Source organism: Salmo salar, chromosome 18 (assembly GCF_965601325.2).
Source record: "Salmo salar chromosome 18, fSalSal1, whole genome shotgun sequence".
NCBI classification, from domain to species: domain Eukaryota; kingdom Metazoa; phylum Chordata; class Actinopteri; order Salmoniformes; family Salmonidae; genus Salmo; species Salmo salar.
In genome coordinates, this window is record NC_138308.1 from 21060900 (window position 1) to 21083283 (window position 22384).

Genomic DNA, 22384 nt, shown 5'->3' on the forward strand with positions numbered 1-22384 from the left:
ACCTGTGCGGAAGCACCTGCTTTAAAATATACGGTTGAAGTCAGAAGTTTACATACACTTAGGTTGGAGTCATTATAACTCGTTTTTCAACCACCTCATACATTTCTTGTTAACAAACTATAGTTTTGGCAAGTCGGTTAGGACATCTACTTTGTGCATGACACAAGTAATTGATCCAACAATTGTTTACAGACAGAGTATTTCACTTATAATTCACTGTATCACAATTCCAGTGGGTCAGAAGTGTATATACACTAAGTTGACTGTGCCTTTAAACAGCTTGGAAAATTACAGAAAATGATGTCATGGCTTAAGAAGCTTCTGATAGGCAAATTGACATCATTTGAGTCAATTGGAGGTGTACCTGTGGATGTATTTCAAGGCCTACCTTCAAACTCAGTGCCCGTTTACTTGACATCATGGGAAAATCAAAAGAAAATCAGCCAAGACCTCAGAAAAAACATTGTAGACCCCCACAAGTCTGGTTCATCCTTGGGAGGAATGTCCAAATGCCTGAAGGTACCACGTTCATCTGTACAAACAATTGTACGCAAGTATAAACACCATGGGACCACGCAGCCATCATACCGCTCAGGAAGGGGACGCGTTCTGTCTCCTAGAGATGAATGTACTTTGGTGCGAAAAGTGCAAATTAATCCCAGAACAACAGCAAAGGACCTTGTGAAGATTCTGGAGCAAACAGGTACAAAAGTATCTATATCCACAGTAAAATGAGGCCAATATTGACATAACCTGAAAGGCTGCTCAGCAAGGAAGAAGCCACTGCTCCAAAACCACCATAAAAAAGCCAGACTACGGTTTGCAACTGCACATGGGGACAAAGATCCTACTTTTTGGAGAAATGTCCTCTGGTCTGATGAAACAAAAATAAAACTGTTTGGCCATAATGACCATCGTTATATTTAAAGGAAAAAGGGAGAGGCTTGCAAGCCGATTAACACCATCCCAACAGTGAAGAACGGGGGTGGCAGCATCATGTTGTGGGGGTGATTTGCTGCAGGAGGGACTGGTGCACTTCACAAAATAGATGGCATCATGAGGAATTAAAATTATGTGGATATATTGAAGCAACATCTCAAGACATCGTGCAGGAAGTTAAAGCTTGGTCACAAATGGACAATGACCACAAGCATACTTCCAAAGTTGTGGCAAAATTGCTTAAGGACAACAAAGTCAAGGTATTGGAGTGGCCATCACAAAGCCCTGACCTCAATCCTATAGAACATTTGTGGGCAGAACTGAAAAAGCGTGTGTGAGCAAGGAAGCCTACAAACCTGACTCAGTTACGCCAGCTCTGTCAGGAGGAATGGGCCAAAATTCATCCAACTTATTGTGGGAAGCTTGTGGAAGGCTACCCGAAACATTGGACCCAAGTTAAACAACTTAAAGGCAATGCTACCAGATACTAATTGAGTGTATATAAACTTCTGACCCACTGGGAATGTGATGAAAGAAATAAAAGCTGAAATAAATAATACTCTCTACTATTATTCTGACATTTCACATTCTTAAAATAAAGTGGTGATCCTAACTGACCTAAAACAGGGAATTTGTACTAGGATTAAATGTCAGGAATTGTGAAAAACTGAGTTTAAATGTATTTGGCTAAGGTGTATGTAAACTTCCGACTTCAACTGTACTTTGTATCCCTCACTCATTTCTATTATTACCTGTATGTTTCTTTAAGAACCACTTAACTCACTCTATTTCAGAAATCCAACGAGTGCAAACAAAAAGATAGGTCTGTTAGTAATCTTGATTTTCTTCTTGGATGAAAATACATATATTTTTTTTAACTAGGCAAGTCAGTTAAGAACAAATTATTATTTACAACGACGTCCTAGCAACAGTGGTTTAACTGCCTTACTCAGGGGCAGAAGGACAGAGTTTTACCTTGTCAGCTCTGGGATTCAATCTAGCAACCTTCTGGTTACTAGCCCAATGCTCTAACCACTAGGCTACCTGCCACCCTGAGATAGGAGCTGCTTGGTAACCAGAGAGAAATTGTACAGCTGCAAAAAAACTCACAAAATTAGGTAATATCAGTAACTGGTAAACTCCTGTCACACCATTCATCTTTTGTTATTCCACATTTTGCCAATTTGGCACTGGTTTATTCGGATCCCCATTAGCTTTTGCCGAAGCAGCAGCTATTCTTCCTGGAGTTCACACAAAAACAACAAGTAAGACACTGATAGACAAGAACAGTTACACAAATTTAAAATACAACAATATACAAACAACTAAAGAACAATGTGTGTGTAGATTGTGTGTCTGTGTCATTTCAGTCTCTATTGTGCCACGAGATGTTTGCTTGAGTCATTGGAGATGGAAGGGAGTTGAATGTATAATACTGTGCGTTGCCATGAATTCATTTTGGACTTGGGGACTGTGAAAAGACCCCTAGTGGCATGTCTTGTTGGGTATATATGGGTTTCTGAGCTGTATGTTATATGATTATGCAGACTGGAATTTATCACAGTAATATTTTTTATTTTACCCCTTTTTTCTCCCCAATTTAGTGGTATCCAATTGGTAGTAGTTACAGTCGTCTCATCGCTGCAACTCCCGCACAGACTCAGGAGAGGCGAAGGTCAAGAGCCATGCGTCCTCCGAAACACAACCCAACCAAGCCAAGCCGCACTGCTTCTTGACACAATGCACATCCAACCCGGAAGCCAGCCACACCAATGTGTCAGAGGAAACACCGTACACCTGGTCAGCGTGCACTGCATCCGGCCCGCCACAGGAGTCGCTAGTGCGCGATGAGACAAGGATATCCCTGCCGGCCAAACCCTCCCTAACCCGGACGACACTGGGCCAATTGTGCGCCGCCCCACGGGCCTCCCAGTCGCGGCCGGCTGCGACAGAGCCTGGGCTCGAACCCAGAATCTCTGGTGGCACAGCTAGCCTTAGACCACTGCGCCACCCGAGAGGCCACAGTAATATTTCTAATGAAAACTAGAAGAGAAGCAGTTCATCTCTCGTCAACGCTCAACTAGGAAAGACTGACATGATGTTGATGTTACTTTTGTATGTGCAGTTAAGGGCAAGGCGTGCTGCTCTGTTTTGAGCCAGCTGCAGCTTTGCTAGGTCTTTCTTTGCTGCAATTGACATTATTACCAGACAGTAATCAAGATGGGACAAGACCAGAGCCTGAACAACTAGTACAGTTGATTTGTGTCAAAAATGCAGAATATATTTTTTTATAACAGATATACCCCTCCCCAGCAACTTTATCAATAGGACTTGACCATGATAATTGACCATACAATGTTATATCTAGGAGTTTAGCTTCCTCAGTTTGCTCAATGGTGACACTCTTTATGTACAACTCAAATAAAATTGTATTAGTCACAAGGTTCATAAACAACAATGAATTGCTTACTTACAGGCCCTTCCCAACAATGCAGATAGAAAGAAAAGAGAAATAACAGAAAAGTAAAACACGTAATAAAAGTAATAATAAATACACAATGAGTAATGATAACTTGGTTATATACACAGGGTACAAGTACCGAGTCGAAGTGCAGGGGTACAAGGTAAGAGGTAGATATGTACATATAACTAGGAATAAAGTGACGGATAAAAAACAGTAGCAGCGGTGTATGTGATGAGTCAAAAAAGTTAGTGCGAAGAGGGTCAATGCAGATAGTTAAATAGTTAACCAATTAGCTACCTGGACTAACTATTTAACGGTCTTATGGTTTGGGGGTAAAAGCTGTTCAGGGTCCTGTTGGTCACAGCCTTGGTGCATCGGTACCGCTTGCAGTGCAGTGGCAGAGAGACCAGTGCTGCATGGAGATTGACGCTGCAATGGATAGCTGTTTTACGGGCTCCTAACCAGCTATTTTGTTAATTTATTATTTGTTGTACAGCCCAAGCCAACTGCCCTGAGTGACACCGCACTGTACATATCTGATGTTAGAGAAGCTTCCATTGAAGAACCCTCTCTGGGATCTATTGGATAAATAACTCTCCAACCATGTGATGGCAGGTGATTGAAATCCAAAGCAAGTGAGTTTTTTCAATAACAGTTTATGATCAATAATATCAAAGGCTGCACTGAAATCTAACAGTACAGCTCCAACTATCATCTTATTATGCTTTTCTTTTAAGCAATCATCAGTCATCTAAGTCAGTGCAGTACAAGTTGAGTGACCTTCTCTGTATGCATGCTGAAAGTCAGTAGTTAACTTGTTCTGTGAAAATAGCATTGCATTTGGCCAAACCCAATTCTCTCCATCAGTTTACTAAGAACAGGCAGCAAACAGATTGGATGGCTGTTGGCGACAGCAAAGGGTGCTTTACTATTTTTAGGCAGTGGAATTACTTTAGCTTCCTTCCTTCCACAAACACACGCGCATGAGCAAGCACACGCACTCACACACACACCTTTAGGCTTTGGTTAAAGATATAGCACTGGTTTGATCATGAGTCTTGAATATATATATATATATATATATATATATATATATATATATATATATATATATATATATATATATATATATATATATATTCATTCAAGACTCATGATCAAACCAGTGCTATATCTTTAACCAAAGCCTAAAGGTGTGTGTGTGAGTGCGTGTGCTTGCTCATGCGCGTGTGTTTGTGGAAGGAAGGAAGCTAAAGTAATATATATATATTGAATATAGCAACAATATATACACTGGGGTCCACAATTATTGACACCCTTGATAAAGATGAGCAATAATCGACTGTCTGAAATAAATAAATCAAATACTGAGCTATATTGTATGGTACATTTTTTGGGGGAAATTATATTTGATACTAATACAATTGCTCAGAGAAAGAGATTTTGTTTATCAAGTAACCATTTTTTTCTCAAAAAGGTAGGTGTCAAAATTATTGACACCCCTAAAGATTCTTATAAATAAAGTAGTCAAAAGTTCAGTATTTGATACCATATTCCTAGCATGCAATGATTACAGCAGTGTCTCCCGACCCCTCCTGTCTCAGCCTCCAGTAATAGTTTGTGTCGGGGGGCTATGGTCAGTCTGCTATATCTGGAGTATTTCTCCTGTCTTATCCAGTGTCCTGTGTGAATTTAAGTATGCTCCCGCTAATTCTCTCTCTCTTTCTCTTGGAGGACCTGAGCCTTAGGACCATGCCTCAGGACTACCTGGCCTGATGACTCCTTGCTGTCCCCAGTCCACTTGGTCGTGCTGCTGCTCCAGTTTCAACTGTTCTGCCTGCAGCTACGGAAACCTGACCTGTTCACCGGATGTGCTACCTTGTCCCGGACTTGCTGTTTTCGACTCTCTCTTTCTACCGCACCTGCTGCCTCTAACTCTGAATGATCGGCTATGAAAAGCCAACTGACATTTACTCCTGAGATGCTGACCTGTTGCACCCTCAACAACGAATGTGATTATTATTATTTGACCCTGCTGGTCATCTATGAACATTGAACATCTTGGCCATGTTTTGTTATAATCGCCACCCGGCACAGCCAGAAGAGGACTGGCCACCCCTCAGAGCCTGGTTCCTCTAGGTTTCTTCCTAGGTTCCTGCCATTCTAGGGAGTTTTTGCTAGGCACCATGCTTCTACATCTGCATTGCTTGCTGTTTGGGGTTTTAGGCTGGGTTTCTGTATAGCACTTTGTGACATCGGCTGATGTAAAAAAGGGCTTTATAAATACATTTGATTGATTGACTCTACAAACTTGTTGGATGCATTTGCAGTTAGTTTTGGTTGTGTATCAGATTATTTAGTGCCCAATAGAAATGAATAGTAAATAATGTATTGTGTCATTTTGGAGTCACTTTTATTGCAAATAAGAATATAATATGAACAAAACACGTCTACATGTGGATGTGGATGCTACCATGATTACGGATAATCCTGAATGAATTGTGAATAATAATGAGTGAGAAAGTTAGAGGGTCAAAGAATAGTATAACACGAAAAAAATGACTACAAACCTACTTTGGGATGTAACTGACTTGTTGTAAATACCAAAGAATGAATCATGGGTAATAACCAGCTCCTATAAACACATTCTTCAATGCAGCTCTAATTGACTCCAAATCTACTTTTCTCACATCTACCTTTTTGTAGACTGATAAAGCGTGGGTTGTGCCACTGTAAGCGCTAAAAATCAACAGTTAGGCTATTCCCCTAATCTCCTTTTCCCCATTCACATTTTCACATCTCCCTTCAAAGCAATACAACAATGCCAAGGACATTGAGTTGTCATGAAGATATTTCTGGTGAGATCATCCCAAATAATGACTTATTCAACAGACAATTGTGTGGGAATGAGGCATATGTACCAAATGTTGTTTTATGACTTGCACTTAGCTGATTGTCAAATTAACAGTCACAAATAATATAGAAAAATATGAAGATAATATCACAAATACCTGTTCTTTACAAACCTACAGTATAAACCAGGAGAGGTTTGGGAGCAGGTCAACACTGACCTGTCACCAGGTCACTGCACTGAAAAGCAAAACGTCTAAGGATCAACAACCAGAGGAGCACATTTGCCTAATTAAGAGGGGTGTGTGTGTGTGTGTGTGTGTGTGTGTGTGTGTGTGTGTGTGTGTGTGTGAAGGAGAGTATCCCAAGCCTAATCTCTTAGGGATAGAAAGTTATTATTGCTCATGACCTATAGGGGTCAAGAACTTTCAGTGTGCCCAGGAGACATTTCAATTAGGCATCTTATATTGGCAACAGAGCATCATGGGGCTTCTACGAATGCAGTCACTTCAATTTCAAGACAGAACTATTCTGCAAGGTAAACACTCTCGTATCCATCCATGGATGTACATACAGTGGGGGGAAAAAGTATTTGATCCCCTGCTGATTTTGTACGTTTGCCCACTGATAAAGAAAGGATCAGTCTATAATTTTAATGGTAGGTTTATTTGAACAGTGAGAGACAGAATAACAACAAACATAGAGAAAAACGCATGTAAAAAATGTTATAAATTGATTTGCATTTTAATGAGGGAAATAAGAATCAGAAAGATTTCTGGCTCTCAGGTGTCTTTTATACAGGTAACGAGCTGAGATTAGGAGCACACTCTTAAAGGGAGTGCTCCTAACCGCAGCTTGTTACCTGTAAAAAAAGACACCTGTCCACAGAAGCAATCAATCAATCAGATTCCAAACTCTCCACCATGGCCAAAACCAAAGAGCTCTCCAAGGATGTCAGGGACAAGATTGTAGATCTACACAAGGCTGGAATGGGCTACAAGACCATCGCCAAGCAGCTTGGTGAGAAGGTGACAACATTTGGTGCGATTATTCGCAAATGGAAGGAACACAAAAGAACTGTCAATATCCCTCGGCCTGGGGCTCCATGCAAGATCTCAGCTCGTGGAGTTGCAATGATCATGAGAACGGTGAGGAATCAGCCCAGAACTACACGGGAGGATCTTGTCAATGATCTCAAGGCAGCTGGGACCATAGTCACCAAAAAAACAATTGGTAACATACTACGCTGTGAAGGACTGAAATCCTGCAGCACCTGCAAGGTCCCCCTGCTCAAGAATACATATACATGCCCATCTGAAGTTTGCCAATGAACATCTGAATGACTCAGAGGACAACTGGTGAAAGTGTTGTGGTCAGATGAGACCAAAATGGAGCTCTTTGGCATCAACTCAACTCGCCGTGTTTGGAGGAGGAGGAATGCTGCCTATGACCCCAAGAACACCATCTCCACTGTCAAACATGGAGGTGGAAACATTATGCTTTGGGGGTGTTTTTCTGCTAAGGGGACAGGACAACTTCACCGCATCATTTGACGGGGCCATGTACCGTCAAATCTTGGGTGAGAACCTCCTTCCTTCAGCCAGGGCATTGAAAATGGGTCATGGATGGGTATTCCAGCATGACAATGACCCAAAACACACGGCAAAGGCAACAAAGGGGTGGCTCAAGAAGAAGCACATTAAAGGTCCTGGAGTGGCCTAGCCAGTCTTCAAACCTTAATCCCATAGAAAATCTGTGGAGGGAGCTGAAGGTTCGAGTTGCCAAACGTCAGCCTCGAAACCTTAATGACTTGGAGAAGATCTGCAAAGAGGAGTGGGACAAAATCCCTCCTGAGATGTGTGCAAACCTGGTGGCCAACTACAAGAAACATCTGACCTCTGATTGCCAACAAGGGTTTTGCCACCAAGTACTAAGTCATGTTTTGCAGAGGGGTCAAATACTTATTTCCCTCATTAAAATGCAAATCATTTTATAACATTTTTGACATGCGTTTTTCTGGATTTTTTTGTTGTTATTCTGTCTCTCACTGTTCAAATAAACCTACCATAAAAATGATAGACTGTTCATTTCTTTGTAAGCGGGCAAACGTACAAAATCAGCAGGGGATCAAATACTTTTTCCCCCCACTGTATAGCATCATTTGAATAACACATTTTGACCAGGAAATTAACCAAAGATAAAGCAGCACAGAATTTGTCATGTGTTTCTACAGAGTTATTTTCTCCATTGTTGAAACTCTTTTAGATTATGGCTGCCAAGAGAACTCCAATGAATTGTTCAGGCTGAACTGGCATAGGAAAAGTACAACTTATTTGTCAGAGTATACACTACTGACTTGAGGTATTCACATGTCTGTCCTTGGGCTACATATAAATGATGAGTGGTTCTCTATGTACAACAATGGTCCTAAATTAAGTCATAATAAATCAAGTAACCATACTTTATTCAACATGTCAGATTGTTTGATGGCAACATAAAAGGGTGTATTGTATTCAACCACTGGCCAAGCAAATGATAATGCATGACATGCCAGAACATACAAAACAAACACTTTTGGTTGACTCAAGGTCTAAAATTAGTTTACAAAAGACCTCGCAAATGCCAAATGCATTTTGCTTGTTGCTACTACTGCTGCCACAATGATAGAGTTGAATTCTTTATGCTTATTTACCTTCAGCATTACATTGTATTGTCTGAGAAGGTCAATGCCTACCTCCTCAACTGCACAGAGGTTCTCTGGGCATGTCTCGAGAGCAATGCAACCGGACAGAGATGTCAAGCTTAACATTGAGCAGAGACTGGGCATGATAAAGAGAAACGCCACGACAAGGATCAGGCACTCAGGTTAAGGAAGGGGAATATTACTCAGAGCTCAATCGTCATTGATTGGTCAGGGCAACCAAACAGTGAAGACGGGATAGACAGAGCCAGAGACCGCCATAGGCAGTCACACCTGGCCCGCTGCCCCGCTCTGGAGTCTTTTTTCCAGACTTGACATTACGTAAACATCAGGGCTCAGTGGCCTGCTAATGTGGGACAAAAGCTCAGAGGCAGCAGCCCTGGAGAGCACAGGGCAAGAGTGTTACAGCAGCTTGGTTGTCACAATGTGTCACCTCTGAAAGAGACAGGTGGAGGTTGGCCCTAAGCACTGATCTAATGTCAGTTTTACATTTGACCTGCTGATGGTTAAGGTTTAACTGGGTTTGGGTAAGATGTTCCTAGATCTGACTCTAAGGGCATCTGGCTGCCTAGGGCCACTGGGCAGCCTAGGGTATGTAATACCCTGGCTGTCACAACTATAATTTCACATTTGTAATAGACTTCTACTACCTGTGAGGTCTAATGTAAACTATAAACTTAGTGGTTTGAGCCCTGAATGCTGATTGGCTGACAGTCGTGGTATACCACAGGAATGACAAAACATTTATTTTTACTGCTCTAATTACATTGGTAACCAGTTTATGATAGCAATAAGGCACCTCGGGGGTTTGTGATATAGCCAATATACCACGGCTAAGGGCTGTGTCCAGGCACTCCGCGTTGTGCCTAAGAACAGCCCTGAGCCGTGGTATATTGGCCATATACCACACCCTCTCGGGCCTTATTGCTTAAGTATATCATATACTGTACATTGCACACACAATCTCTGTATCATTGCATAGCCAAGAAAGATGGATTGCATAGCTAGGAAAGCTGTTTGTGACGTTCACCAAGATGGCGCCAAGACACCTTGTTTCAGGCTCCTTTACAAGCATTTGGCTACACCTGCAATAACATTTGCTAAATATGTGTATGCGACCAATAAAATATGAATGTTTATACAAGTTTAGAACCTCTTATTATTGCCTCATCATAGAGATCTATCTGACAAGGGACAAAAAGGGCAGAAAAAACAAATACAATGTATTACACTATGAGGCTGTCAATTGTAAATAAGAATTTGTTCTTAACTGACTTGCCTAGTTAAAATAAAAAATAATCAGAGTAGAACTGCAGACTACATGCATTAATTTAGAGTAATATAACATGATTAATTAGATTAGTTATGTCAATGCATATGGTCTTGTGGAGAATCAGACAACTGATTGGACACTTGGCCAGTCAATGAGAGGCACACTGTTTACAAATACTAGGCAAGGTAAACGATTTAAATAATAATAATTAAGGAACACAATTTCTCCACATTGATAACTTCAAAATCCAGTTTCAAAGTCCAGTTATTTGGCTCAATCATCCCACATATACTTAACCATAAGTTGTCATCTGAAGAAAATATGTAGCAAATAAAAAATAAGAGATATAAATACCATCAGACAATTTGCAACTATGCAAACACGAAGTTAATTCTTGAACATTCATGTTGCTGCACATAACAGAATATTGCAACGTTATAATTGTGTTTGAACGTTAGCATGCATCTAACATAAAAAAAGCACACAAGTCATAGCTAGAGCATTCATAATACTTTAACTCATTTTCTTGCTGACTAATTTCTTTCTGTGAAGGATAAACTGACACTTAATCAATTTAGAATCATCCTCAAATTATGCAATTTTTGCCTCTAGGTTTTCATTGTAGCATATCCCATCAGCAACGTTTTTATTATTGCTAAATATACGCAATCAATAATCGAATATAGGCTACCCCCTCCCCCCCAAAAGTAAAATATCCTTACCGTACAAGGTATGTCTTGTTATCTGACCTCCCATGTTTAAATACAAGGTGAGTTCCTCTTCTCTGGTTTTGTTAGATAAAATATTCACAGACATGCGCTCCTTGGCTGTCAACATAATCAGATAATCACGATTTCGTTCTCTCCAAACACCGTTTACCCTCAGTGTAGTTGGTGGCTGTCCAAGCCGATTTACATTGGACCGCGGCAGATAGGCTACAAAGCAGTCCCACACGCAGCGCAGAATAACGTTGACATTAACATAAAAGGTGGAAGTGGAGGTGGAGCTTCAAGAATAACCATTAACACTGTCGATACTACCGAGGAAGGTGCCTTCCAACTTTTCTTCTTTTGAAGTCGACAATAGCCTAAATGACCGCATTTTTCGGTAAACAATCCTAGCGCGCCCAAAACCAGCATGCACTGAGAGGAAACCAGCTACAGGAAATCTGAACGGTGTACATAGTTTTGCAAATGCGGGGAAATTCCACCAATTTACTTGTAGCTACCTTAGGATGCATTTACACAGGCAGCCAAATTATGCATTTATTTTTTCACTAATTGGACTTTTGAAAAGATCTGATGTGATTGGTCAAAAGACAAATTAGTGGAAAAATATCAGAATTGGGCTGCCTGTGTGAATACAGCTTAAATTTAATAGCTAAAATCATCTGCAATCTACACTATATATACAAAATATGTGGACGCCCCTTCAAATGAGTGGATTTGGCTTTTTCAGCCACACCCATTGATGACAGGTGTATAAAATTGAGCACGCATACATACAATCTCCATGGCGAAACATTGGCAGTAGATAGGGCCTTACTGAAGAGCTCAGTGACTTTCAACGTGGCACGGTCATAGGATGCTACCTTTCCAACAAGTCAGTTCGTCAAATTTATGCCCTGTTACAGTAGATCTGCCCCAGTCAAATGTAAGTGCTGTTATTGTGAAGTGGAGATGTCTAGGAGCAACAACGGCTCAGTCGTGAAGTGGAAGGCCACACAAGCTCACAAAACGAGAACGCTGAGTGCTGAAGCACGTACCGCATAAAAATTGTCTGTTCTCGGTTGCACCACTCACTACCGAGTTTCAAACTGCCTCTAGAAGCAACGTCAGCACAATAACTGTTAGTTGGGAGCTTCATGAAATGGGTTTCCATGGCCGAGTAGCCGCACACAAGCCTAAAATCACCATGTGCTATGCCAAGCGTCAACTGGAGTGGTGTAAAGCTGGCCTCCATTGGACTCTGGAGCATTGGAAACACGTTCTCTGGAGTGATGAATCACGCTTCACCGTCTGGCAGTCCGACGGACAAATCTGGGTTTGGCCGATGCCAGGAAAACACTACCTGCCTGAATGCATAATGCCAACTGTAAAGTTTGGTGGAGGAGGAATAATGGTCTGGGGCTGGTTTTCATGGTTCGGGCAATGCCCCTTAGATCCAGTGAAGGGAAATCTTAATGCTACAACATACAATGACATTCTAGACAACTCTGTGCTTCCAACTTTGTGGCAACAGTTTGGGGAAGACCCTTTCCTGTTTCAGCATGACAATGCCCCTGTGTACAAAACGAGGTCCATACAGAAATGGTTTGTCAAGATTGGTGTGGAAGAAATTGACTGGCCTGCAAGGAGCCCTGACCTCCACCTCATCGAACACCTTTGGGTTGATTTGTAACGCCGACTGCGAGCCAGGCCTATCGCCCAACATCAGTGCCCGACCTCACTAATTCTCTTGTGGCTGAATGGAAGCAAGTCCCCGCAGCAGTGTTCCAACATCTAGTGGAAGGCCTTCCCAGAAGAGTGGAGGCTGTTATAGCAGCAAAGGGGGGGGACCAACTCCATATTAATGCCCATGATTTTAGATTGAGATGTTCAATGAGCAGGTGTCCACATACTTTTGGTCATGTAGTGTATGTCAATTGGTTTTAATGTTTATGGTCAATTGTCAATAGAGAGTTATATTAATGATGTATTTTTGTAGGCACTAACTTCGCTATGGTTCGTTGGACAAAGCCTATGGGGAAATTAATTGAGTTTTTGTAGGGTTTTTTGATAAATGCCAAAAATAAGGTCTGTGGTAAACAGACTTAGGAGATCTTATACATTTTGTTCTATGAGATAATCTTCATCAACTAATGTAACTTTTTGTGAAGTTTGAAGCATTTAAGTAATAACAAAACACATAATGCACGTAAAGGTCATGTTAACTGACTGATATCTCATAGAACAAAATGTATAAGATCTCCTAAACCTGTGTTAACCTCAGACCTTATTTTCAGCATTTATCCCAAAACCCTATTCTCTCCCCATTCATTTTCCCCATAGGAAAGGCTGAGATAACTAATACATTTTTTTAGGACTACAAGCTGGGGAGCTCTTCTTCCCCAAATGCTACATTCAAGTAAAGAAAAATTTCACCAGATGGATGTGCTATGATCATTTACTTTCCCTGTGTTTTTTCTGTATTGCAATTCTCATTGTGCCTATCCTAATAGGTAGATATTTATTAATAAGATATGAATTAATGATATCAGTGTAAATATAAACCTGCACCAGTTGTTAATTTCAGTTTACAGTAGGCCTACAGTACGCACAACTTCTGATTTTGGTTGCACTTTCACTGTCAGTCAGTGGTGGTGTCACGACTTTCGCCGAAGTCGGCTCCTCTCCTTGTTCGGGCGGCGTTCGGCGGTCGACGTCACCGGTCTTCTAGCCATCGCCGCTCCACTTTTCAGTGTTCCATGTGTTTTGTTTTGTTTCCCCGCACACCTGGCTTAAATTCCCTAATCACACTACATATATATTCCCTCTGTTCCCCCCCATATCTTTGTGTGGAATTGTTTTGTTACGTCTTTTGTGTGACGAGCCAGGCTGATTTTTCCCTGGGTACCGTGTTTAACCCGAAGTATGTTTAATTGTTAAACATTTGCATCATTGTGACTGTTGTCGCGCTTTTCACTTTTGCCATTGGCTGGAGGTTTTTTGACGCAGTTGCGTCCGTCTGTTGTTGCTTCTGCCAAATAAAGTGTGCGTCTGATCACAACTCTCTGCTCTCCTGCACCTGACTTCTATACCAGTAGCGCACAACCTGACAGAATTCCACACCCACCATGGAGTCAGCAGGAGCAGGTACCCCGGTCTGAGGGGTCGAGGAGCACGTCCGAGAACACTCGGCGATGCTGCAACATCTCGGCGCCACGATGGATTGCGTTGTCCAGACCATGGACCGCTAGGATAGACAGGGAGTCTCTCCAGCGCCTCGACCAGCACAACCGGGGTTACCACTACCCGTCCCTCCTGTATCCGGTCCCAGTGGGATGCGTCTCGTTCTTCCCAGGGAGTATGATGGGACGGCAGCACGGTGCCAGGGGTTCCTATTACAGCTGGACCTATACCTGGCCACCGTTCACCCGGCTCCCTCAGGAAGGGAGAGGGTGTCCGCCCTCGTCTTGTGCCTCTCGGGGAGAGCTCTGGAGTGGGTAAATGCCGTGTGGGGAAAAGGAGATGCGGCGTTGGACCACTTCGAGGAGTTCACCCTGAGGAAGGGGACGAGGAGTTCGCCCTGGAATTCCGGACCTTGGCCGCCGGAGCAGGATGGAACAACAGGGCCCTCATCGACCACTACCAATGCAGCCTGCGCAAGGATGTCCATCAGGAATTGGTCTGCAGGGATGCCACCATCACCTTTGACCAGCTGGTGTATCTGTCCATTCGGTTGGATAACCTGCTGGTCACCCGCAGACATCCAGAGAGGGCTCTGTCGGTTCCCGCTTCCAGCACCTCTGCTCCAGTGCCAATGGAGCTGGGAGGGGCTGCGCTCAGGGAGGCCGGAGGAAGGGCCTTCACGTGCACCATCTGTGACCGCAGAGGGCACACTGCCGGTCGGTGCCGGGTTGGTGCCTCTGGGAGTCGAGGCAGCAGGCAGGGCTCTCTGGCGTCACCCCAGGTGAGTCTGCACCACTCTCATCCAGAGCCCTCTGTTGTTCACCTGTTTGTGCATGTTTTTTTCCTGAGTTTTCCCCGCATTCCCAGCATAAGGCACTCATCGATTCAGGCGCGGCTGTGAATTTTATCGACAGAGCATTCGCCCTTAGTTTAGGGATCCCCATTGTTCCTGTGGTTAGACCCTTCCTGGTACACGCTCTGGATAGTTGACCATTAGGGTCCGGGTTAATTAGGGAAGCCACCATCTCCCTGGGCATGGTGACACAGGGGGGTCACAAGGAGAGAATCAGTCTTTTCCTCATTGACTCTCCTGCGTTTCCCGTGGTACTAGGCCTTCCCTGGTTAGCTCATCATGACCCCACTATTTCATGGCAACAGAGGGCTTTCACAGTGTGGTCGCGAGAGTGCTCGGGAGGTGTTTAGGGGTTTCCGTTGGTGCTACCACGGTGGAAAGTCCAGACTAGGTCTCCATCGTGCGCATCCCCTCTGAATATGCCGATTTGGCTCTTGCCTTCTCCAAAAAGAAGGCGACTCAATTACCACCCCATCGACGGGGGGGATTGTGTGATAAATCTCCTGGCAGACGCCGCACTTCCCAGGAGTCATGTGTATCCCCTGTCACAAGTGGAGACGGCGGCTATGGAGACATATGTCTCTGAATCCCTGCGTCAGGGGTACATTCGGTCCTCCACTTCATCCGCCTCCTCGAGTTTCTTTTTTGTGAAGAAGAAGGAGAGAGGTCTACACCCGTGTATTGACTATTGAGGTCTGAATCAAATCACGGTGAGGTACAGTTACCCGCTACCTCTCATCGCCAAGGCGATTGAGTCAATGCACGGGGCGCGCTTCTTCACTGAACTGGATCTCAGGAGCGCTTACAACCTGGTGCGTATCCGGGAGGGAGACGATTGGAAGACGGCGTTCAGTACCACCTCAGGACATTATGAGTACCTCGTCATGCTATACGGGTTGATGAATGCTCCATCAGTCTTCCAATCCTTTGTAGATGAGATTTTCAGGGACCTGCACGGGCAGGGTGTAGTGGTGTATATCAATGACATTCTGATATACTCCGCTACACGCGCCGAGCATGTGTGCCTGGTGCACAGGGTGCTTGGATGACTGTTGGAGCATGACCTGTACGTCAAGGCTGAGAAATGCTCGTTCTTTCAGCAGGCCGTCTCCTTCCTAAGGTATCACATTTCCACATCAGGGGTGGAGATGGAGAGTGACCGCATTGCAGCCGTGTGTAATTGGCTGACTCCCACCACGGTAAAGGAGGTGCAGCGATTTTCAGGGTTTGCCAATTACTACCGGAGATTTATCTGGGGTTTTGGCCAGGTGGCGGCTCCCATTACTTCACTGCTGAAGGGTGGTCATGTACGTTTGCAGTGGTCGGCTGAGGCGGACAGGGCTTTTGGGCACCTAAGGGCTCTGTTTACCTCGGCTCCCGTGCTGGCCCATCCGGATCCCTCTTTGGCGTTCATAGTGGAGGTGGATGCGTCCGAGGCTGGGATAGGAGCTGTGCTCTCTCAGCGCTCAGGCACGTCACCGAAGCTCCGCCCCTATGCTGTCTTCTCGAAGAAGCTCAGCCCGGCGAAGCGGAACTATGATGTGGGGGACCGGGAGCTGTTGGCTGTGGTTAAGGCTTTGAAGGCGTGGAGACATTGGCTTGAGGGGGCTAAACACCCTTTTCTCATCTGGACTGACCACCGCAACCTGGAGTACATCCGGGCAGCGAGGAGACTGAATCTTCGTCAGGCAAGGTGGGCCATGTTTTTTACCTGTTTTGAGTTCAACCTGTCTTACAGACCAGGTTCCCAAAATGTGAAGGCAGACGCACTGTCCCGGCTGTATGACACAGAGGAGAGGCCCATAGATCAGACTCCCATACTCCCGGCCTCCTGCCTGGTAGCGCCGGTCGTGTGGGACATTGAGCAGGCGTTAAGTACAGAGCCCGCTCCCCTCGAGTGTCCCGTCGGGCATCGGTACGTTCCGTCTGCTGTCCGTGACCAGTTGATCTATTGGGCCCACACGTCACCCTCCTCTGTTCATCCGGGGATCGGTCGGACGGTGCGCTGTCTGAGTGGGAAGTACTGGTGGCCTACCATGGCAAAGGACGTGAGGGTTTATGTTTCCTCCTGCTCGGTTTGAGCCCAGTGTAAGGCTCCTAGACACCTGCTCAGAGGGAAGCTACATCCCTTACCCGTTCCACAACGGCCTTGGTCACACCTGTCGGTGGATTTTCTGACCGTTCTTCCTCCCTCACAGGGAAACACCACGATCCTGGTCGTTGTGGATCATTTCTCTAAGTCCTGTCGTCTCCTCCCTCTGCCCGGTCTCCCTACGGCCCCACAGACTGCGGAGGCCTTGTTTACACACGTCTTCCGGCACTACGGGGTGCCTGAGGATATAGTGTCTGATCGAGGTCCCCAGTTCACTTCGAGAGTCTGGAGGGTGTTCATGGAACGTCTGGGGGTCTCGATCAACCTTACCTCAGGTTTTCACCCCGAGAGTAACGGGCAGGTGGAGAGAGTAAACCAGGATGTGGGCAGGTTTCTGCGGTCATATTGCCAGGACCAGCCGGGGGCAGCGTTCGTGCCCTGGGCAGAGATGGTGCAGAACTCGCTCTGCCACTCCTCCACCAACCTCTCCCCCTTCCAGTGCATATTGGGGTACCATGGCATCAGGGTCAGACCGAGGCATCAGAGTCAGACCGAGGCTCCTGCGGTGGACGACTGGTTCAGGCGCACGGAGGAGACATGGGAAGCCGCCCATGTTCACCTCCAGCGAGCCGCGCCCAATAAAAACAGCGCGGACCGTCAACACAGTGAGGCCCCGGTGTTCGCACCGGGGGACTGGGTCTGGCTCTCGACCCGAAACCTGCCCCTCCGCCTGCCCTGCCGGAAGCTGGGTCCGCGGTTTGTCACGACTTCCGCTGATGTCGGCTCCTCTCCTTGCGGCGTTCGGCGGTTGACGTCACCGGTCTTCTAGCCATCGCCGCTCCACTTTTCAGTGTTCCATGTGTTTTGTCTTGTTTCCTCGCACACCTGGTTTACATTCCCTAATCACACTACATATAGTATATATTCCCTCTGATCCCCCCCATGTCTTTGTGTGGAATTGTTTTGTTACGTGTTTTGTGTGAAGCGCCAGGCTGGTTTTTCCCCGGGTACCGTGTTTAACCCGAAGTATGTTTAATTGTTAAACATTTGCATCATTGTGACTGTTGTCGCGCTTTTCACTTTTGCCATTGGCTGGAGGTTTTTTGACGCAGTTGCGTCCGTCTGTTGTTGCTTCTGCCAAATAAAGTGTGCGCCTGATCACAATTCTCTGCTCTCCTGCACCTGACTTCTATACCAGTAGCGCACAACCTGACAAGTGGAAAAAGTATCCAACTGTCATACTTGAGTGAAAGTAAAGATACTTTAATAGAAAATGACTCAAGTAAAAGTCACCCAGTAAAATTCTACTTGAGTAGAAGTCTAAAAGTATTTGGTTTAAATATACTTAAGTATAAATCATTTAAAATTTGAAGCAAATATATTTTTATATACTTTATATTAAGCAAACCAGATGGCACCATTTTCTTGTTTTTTTTATTTAATGAAAGCCAGGGGCACACTCCAACACTCAGACATAATTTACAAACAAAGCATGTCGGTTTAGTGATTCCGCCAGATCAGAGGCAGTAGGGATGACCAGGGATGTTCTGTTGATAAGTGTGTGAATTTAACTATTTTACTGTCCCGCTAAGCATTCAAAATGTAACGATTACTTTTCGGTGTCAAGGAAAATGTATGGTGTAACCAGTACAATATTTTCTTAAGGAATGTAAAGTAAATGTAAAAGGAGTCAAATAGTAAAGTAAAGTACAGATACTCAAAATAACTACTTAAGTAGTACTTAAAAGTATTTTTACTTATGTATTTTACACCACTGGTGTCAGGTAGGCCTAGTCTATATATAGCATGGTACAAATTATCCGTTGGTAGACTGAAGAAACGCTGTCATTCAAAATTGTGTACATATGTGCACAATTTTGAATCAAATCAAATTTATTTTTATATAGGCCTTCGTACATCAGCTGATATCTCAAAGTGCTGTACAGAAACCCAGCCTAAAACCCCAAACAGCAAGCAAAGCATGTGAAAGAAGCACGGTGGCTAGGAAAAACTCCCTAGGAAAAACTCCCTAGAAAGGCCAAAAACCTAGGAAGAAACCTAGAGAGGAACCAGGCTATGAGGGGTGGCCAGTCCTCTTCTGGCTGTGCAGGGTGGATATTATAACAGAACATGGTCAAGATGTTAAAATGTTAAAATGTTCATAAATGACCAGCATGGTCAAATAATAATAATCATAGTAGTTGTCGAGGGTGCAACAAGCACGTCCGGTGAACAGGTCAGGGTTCCATAGCCGCAGGCAGAACAGTTGAAACTGGAGCAGCAGCATGGCCAGGTGGACTGGGGACAGCAAGGAGTCATCATACCAGGTAGTCCTGAGGCATGGTCCTAGGGCTCAGGTCCTCCGAGAGAAAGACAGAAAGAGAGAAAGAGAGAATTAGAGAGAGCATATTTAAATTCACACAGGACACCGGATAAGACGAGAAATACTCCAGATGTAACAGACTGACCCTAGCCCCCCGACACATAAACTACTGCAGCATAAATACTGGAGGCTGAGACAGGAGGGATCAGAAGACACTGTGGCCCCATCCGATGATACCCCCGGACAGGGCCAAACAGGCAGGATATAACCCCACCCACTTTGCCAAAGCACAGCCCCCACACCACTAGAGGGATGTCTCCAACCACCAACTTACCGTCCTAAGACAAGGCCGAGTATAGCCCACAACGATCTCCGCCATGGCACAACCCAAGGGGGGGCGCCAACCCAGACAGGAAGACCACGTCAGTGACTCAACCCACTCAAGTGACGCACCCCTCCCATGGACGGCCTGGAAGAACACCAGTAAGCCAGTGACTCAGCCCCTGTAAAAGGGTTAGAGGCAGAGAATCCCAGTGGAAAGAGGGGAACGGGCAAGGCAGAGACAGCAAGGGCGGTTCGTTGCTCCAGCCTTTCCGTTCACCTTCACACTCCTGGGCCAGACTATACTTAATCATAGGACCTACTGAAGAGATAAGTCTTCAGTAAAGACTTAAAGGTTGAGACTGAGTCTGCGTCTCTCACATTGGTAGGCAGACCATTCCATAAAAATTGAGCTCTATAGGAGAAAGCCCTACCTCCAGCCGTTTGCTTAGAAATTCTAGGGACAATTAGGAGGCCTGCGTCTTGTGACCGTAGCGTACGTGTAGGTATGTACGGCAGGACCAAATCGGAAAGATAGGTAGGAGCAAGCCCATGTAATGCTTTGTAGGTTAGCAGTAAAACCTTGAAATCAGCCCTTGCCTTAACAGGAAGCCAGTGTAGGGAGGCTAGCACTGGAGTAATATGATCAAATGTTTTGGTTCTAGTCAGGATTATAGCAGCCGTATTTAGCACTAACTGAAGTTTATTTAGTGCTTTATCCGGGTAGCCGGAAAGTAGAGCATTGCAGTAGTCCAGCCTAGAACTAACAAAAGCATGGATAAATTTTTCTGCGTCATTTTTGGACAGAAAATTTCTGATTTTTGCAATGTTACGTAGATGGAAAAAAGCTGTCCTTGAAACAGTCTTGATATTTCAAAAGAGAGATCAGGGTCCAGAGTAACGCCGAGGTCCTTCACAGTTTTATTTGAGACGACTGTACAACCATCCAGATTAATTGTCAGATTCAACAGAAGATCTCTTTGTTTCTTGGGACCTAGAACAAGCATCTCTGTTTTGTCCGAGTTTAAAAGTAGAAAGTTTGCAGCCATCCACTTCTTTATGTCTGAAACACAGGCTTCTAGCGAGGGCAATTTTGGGGCTTCACCATGTTTCATTGAAATGTACAGCTGTGTGTCGTCCGCATAGCAGTGAAATTTAACATTATGTTTTCGAATGACATCCCCAAGAGGTAAAAGATATAGTTAAAACAATAGTGGTCCTAAAACGGAACCTTGAGGAACACCGAAATTTACAATTGATTTGTCAGAGGACAAACCATTCACAGAGACAAACTGATATCTTTCCGACAGATAAGATCTAAACCAGGCCAGAACTTGTCCATGGAGACCAATTTGGGTTTCCAATCTCTCCAAAAGAATGTGGTGATCAATGGTATCAAAAGCGGCACTAAGATCTAGGAGCACGAGGACAGATGCAGAGCCTCGGTCTGACGTCATTAAAAGGTCATTTACCACCTTCACAAGTGCAGTCTCAGTGCTATGATGGGGTCTAAAACCAGACTGAAGCGTTTTGTATACATTGTTTGTCTTCAGGAAGGCAGTGAGTTGCTGTGCAACAGCTTTTTCTAAAATTTTTGAGAGGAATGGAAGATTCGATATAGGCCGAAAGTTTTTTATAATTTCTGGATCAAGATTCGGCTTTTTCAAGAGAGGCTTTATTACTTCCACTTTTAGTGAGCTTGGTACACATCCGGTGGATAGAGAGCCGTTTATTATGTTCAACATAGGAGGGCCAAGCACAGGAAGCAGCTCTTTCAGTAGTTTAGTTGGAATGGGGTCCAGTATGCAGCTTGAGGGTTTGGAGGCCATGATTATTTTCATCATTGTGTCAAGAGATATAGTACTAAAACACTTTAGTATCTCCCTTGATCCTAGGTCCTGGCAGAGTTGTGTAGACTCAGGACAATGGAGCTTTGGAGGAATACCCAGATTTAAAGAGGAGTCTGTAATTTGCTTTCTAATGATCATGATCTTTTCCTCAAAGAAGTTCATGAATGTATTACTGCTGAAGTGAAAGCCATCCTCCATTTGCGAAGGCTGCTTTTTAGTTAGCTTTGCGACAGTATCAAAAAGAAATTTCGGATTGTTCTTATTTTCCTCAATTAAGTTGGAAAAATAGGATGATCGAGCAGCAGTGAGGGCTCTTCGATACTGCATGGTACTGTCTTTCCAAGCTAGCCGGAAGACTTCCAGTTTGGTGTGGCGCCATTTCCGTTCCAATTTTCTGGAAGCTTGCTTCAGAGCTCGTGTATTTTCTGTATACCAGTGAGCTAGTTTCTTAGGACAGATGTTTTTAATTTTTAGGGGTGCAACTGCATCTAGGGTATTGCGCAAGGTTAAATTGAGTTCCTCGGTTAGGTGGTTAACTGATTTTTGTCCTCTGACGTCCTTGGGTAGGCAGAGGCAGTCTGGAAGGGCATCAAGGAATCTTTGGGTTGTCTGAGAATTTATAGCACGACTTTTAATGCTCCTTGGTTGGGGTCTGAGCAGATTATTTGTTGCAATTGCAAACGTAATAAAATGGTGGTCCGATAGTCCAGGATTATGAGGAAAAACATTAAGATCCACAACATTTATTCCATGGGACAAAACTAGGTCCAGAGTATGACTGTGGCAGTGAGTAGGTCCAGAGACATGTTGGACAAAACCCACTGAGTC

The 22384-nt window shown here is 44.3% G+C and overlaps 1 protein-coding gene across 1 annotated transcript in view; it reads right to left on the bottom strand.

Annotated features, from left to right (window-relative positions):
• LOC106577019 (E3 ubiquitin-protein ligase NEURL1) overlaps nt 1-11368 on the bottom strand; it is a 61031-nt gene extending 49663 nt beyond the window's left edge. Inside the window, exon 1 of the mRNA XM_014154663.3 lies at nt 10950-11368. Within this exon, the coding sequence (XP_014010138.2) occupies nt 10950-11064 (115 nt within the window). The 5' untranslated portion in view covers nt 11065-11368. The remainder of the gene's footprint in view (nt 1-10949) is intronic.
• Between the last annotated feature and the right edge of the window lie 11016 nt (nt 11369-22384).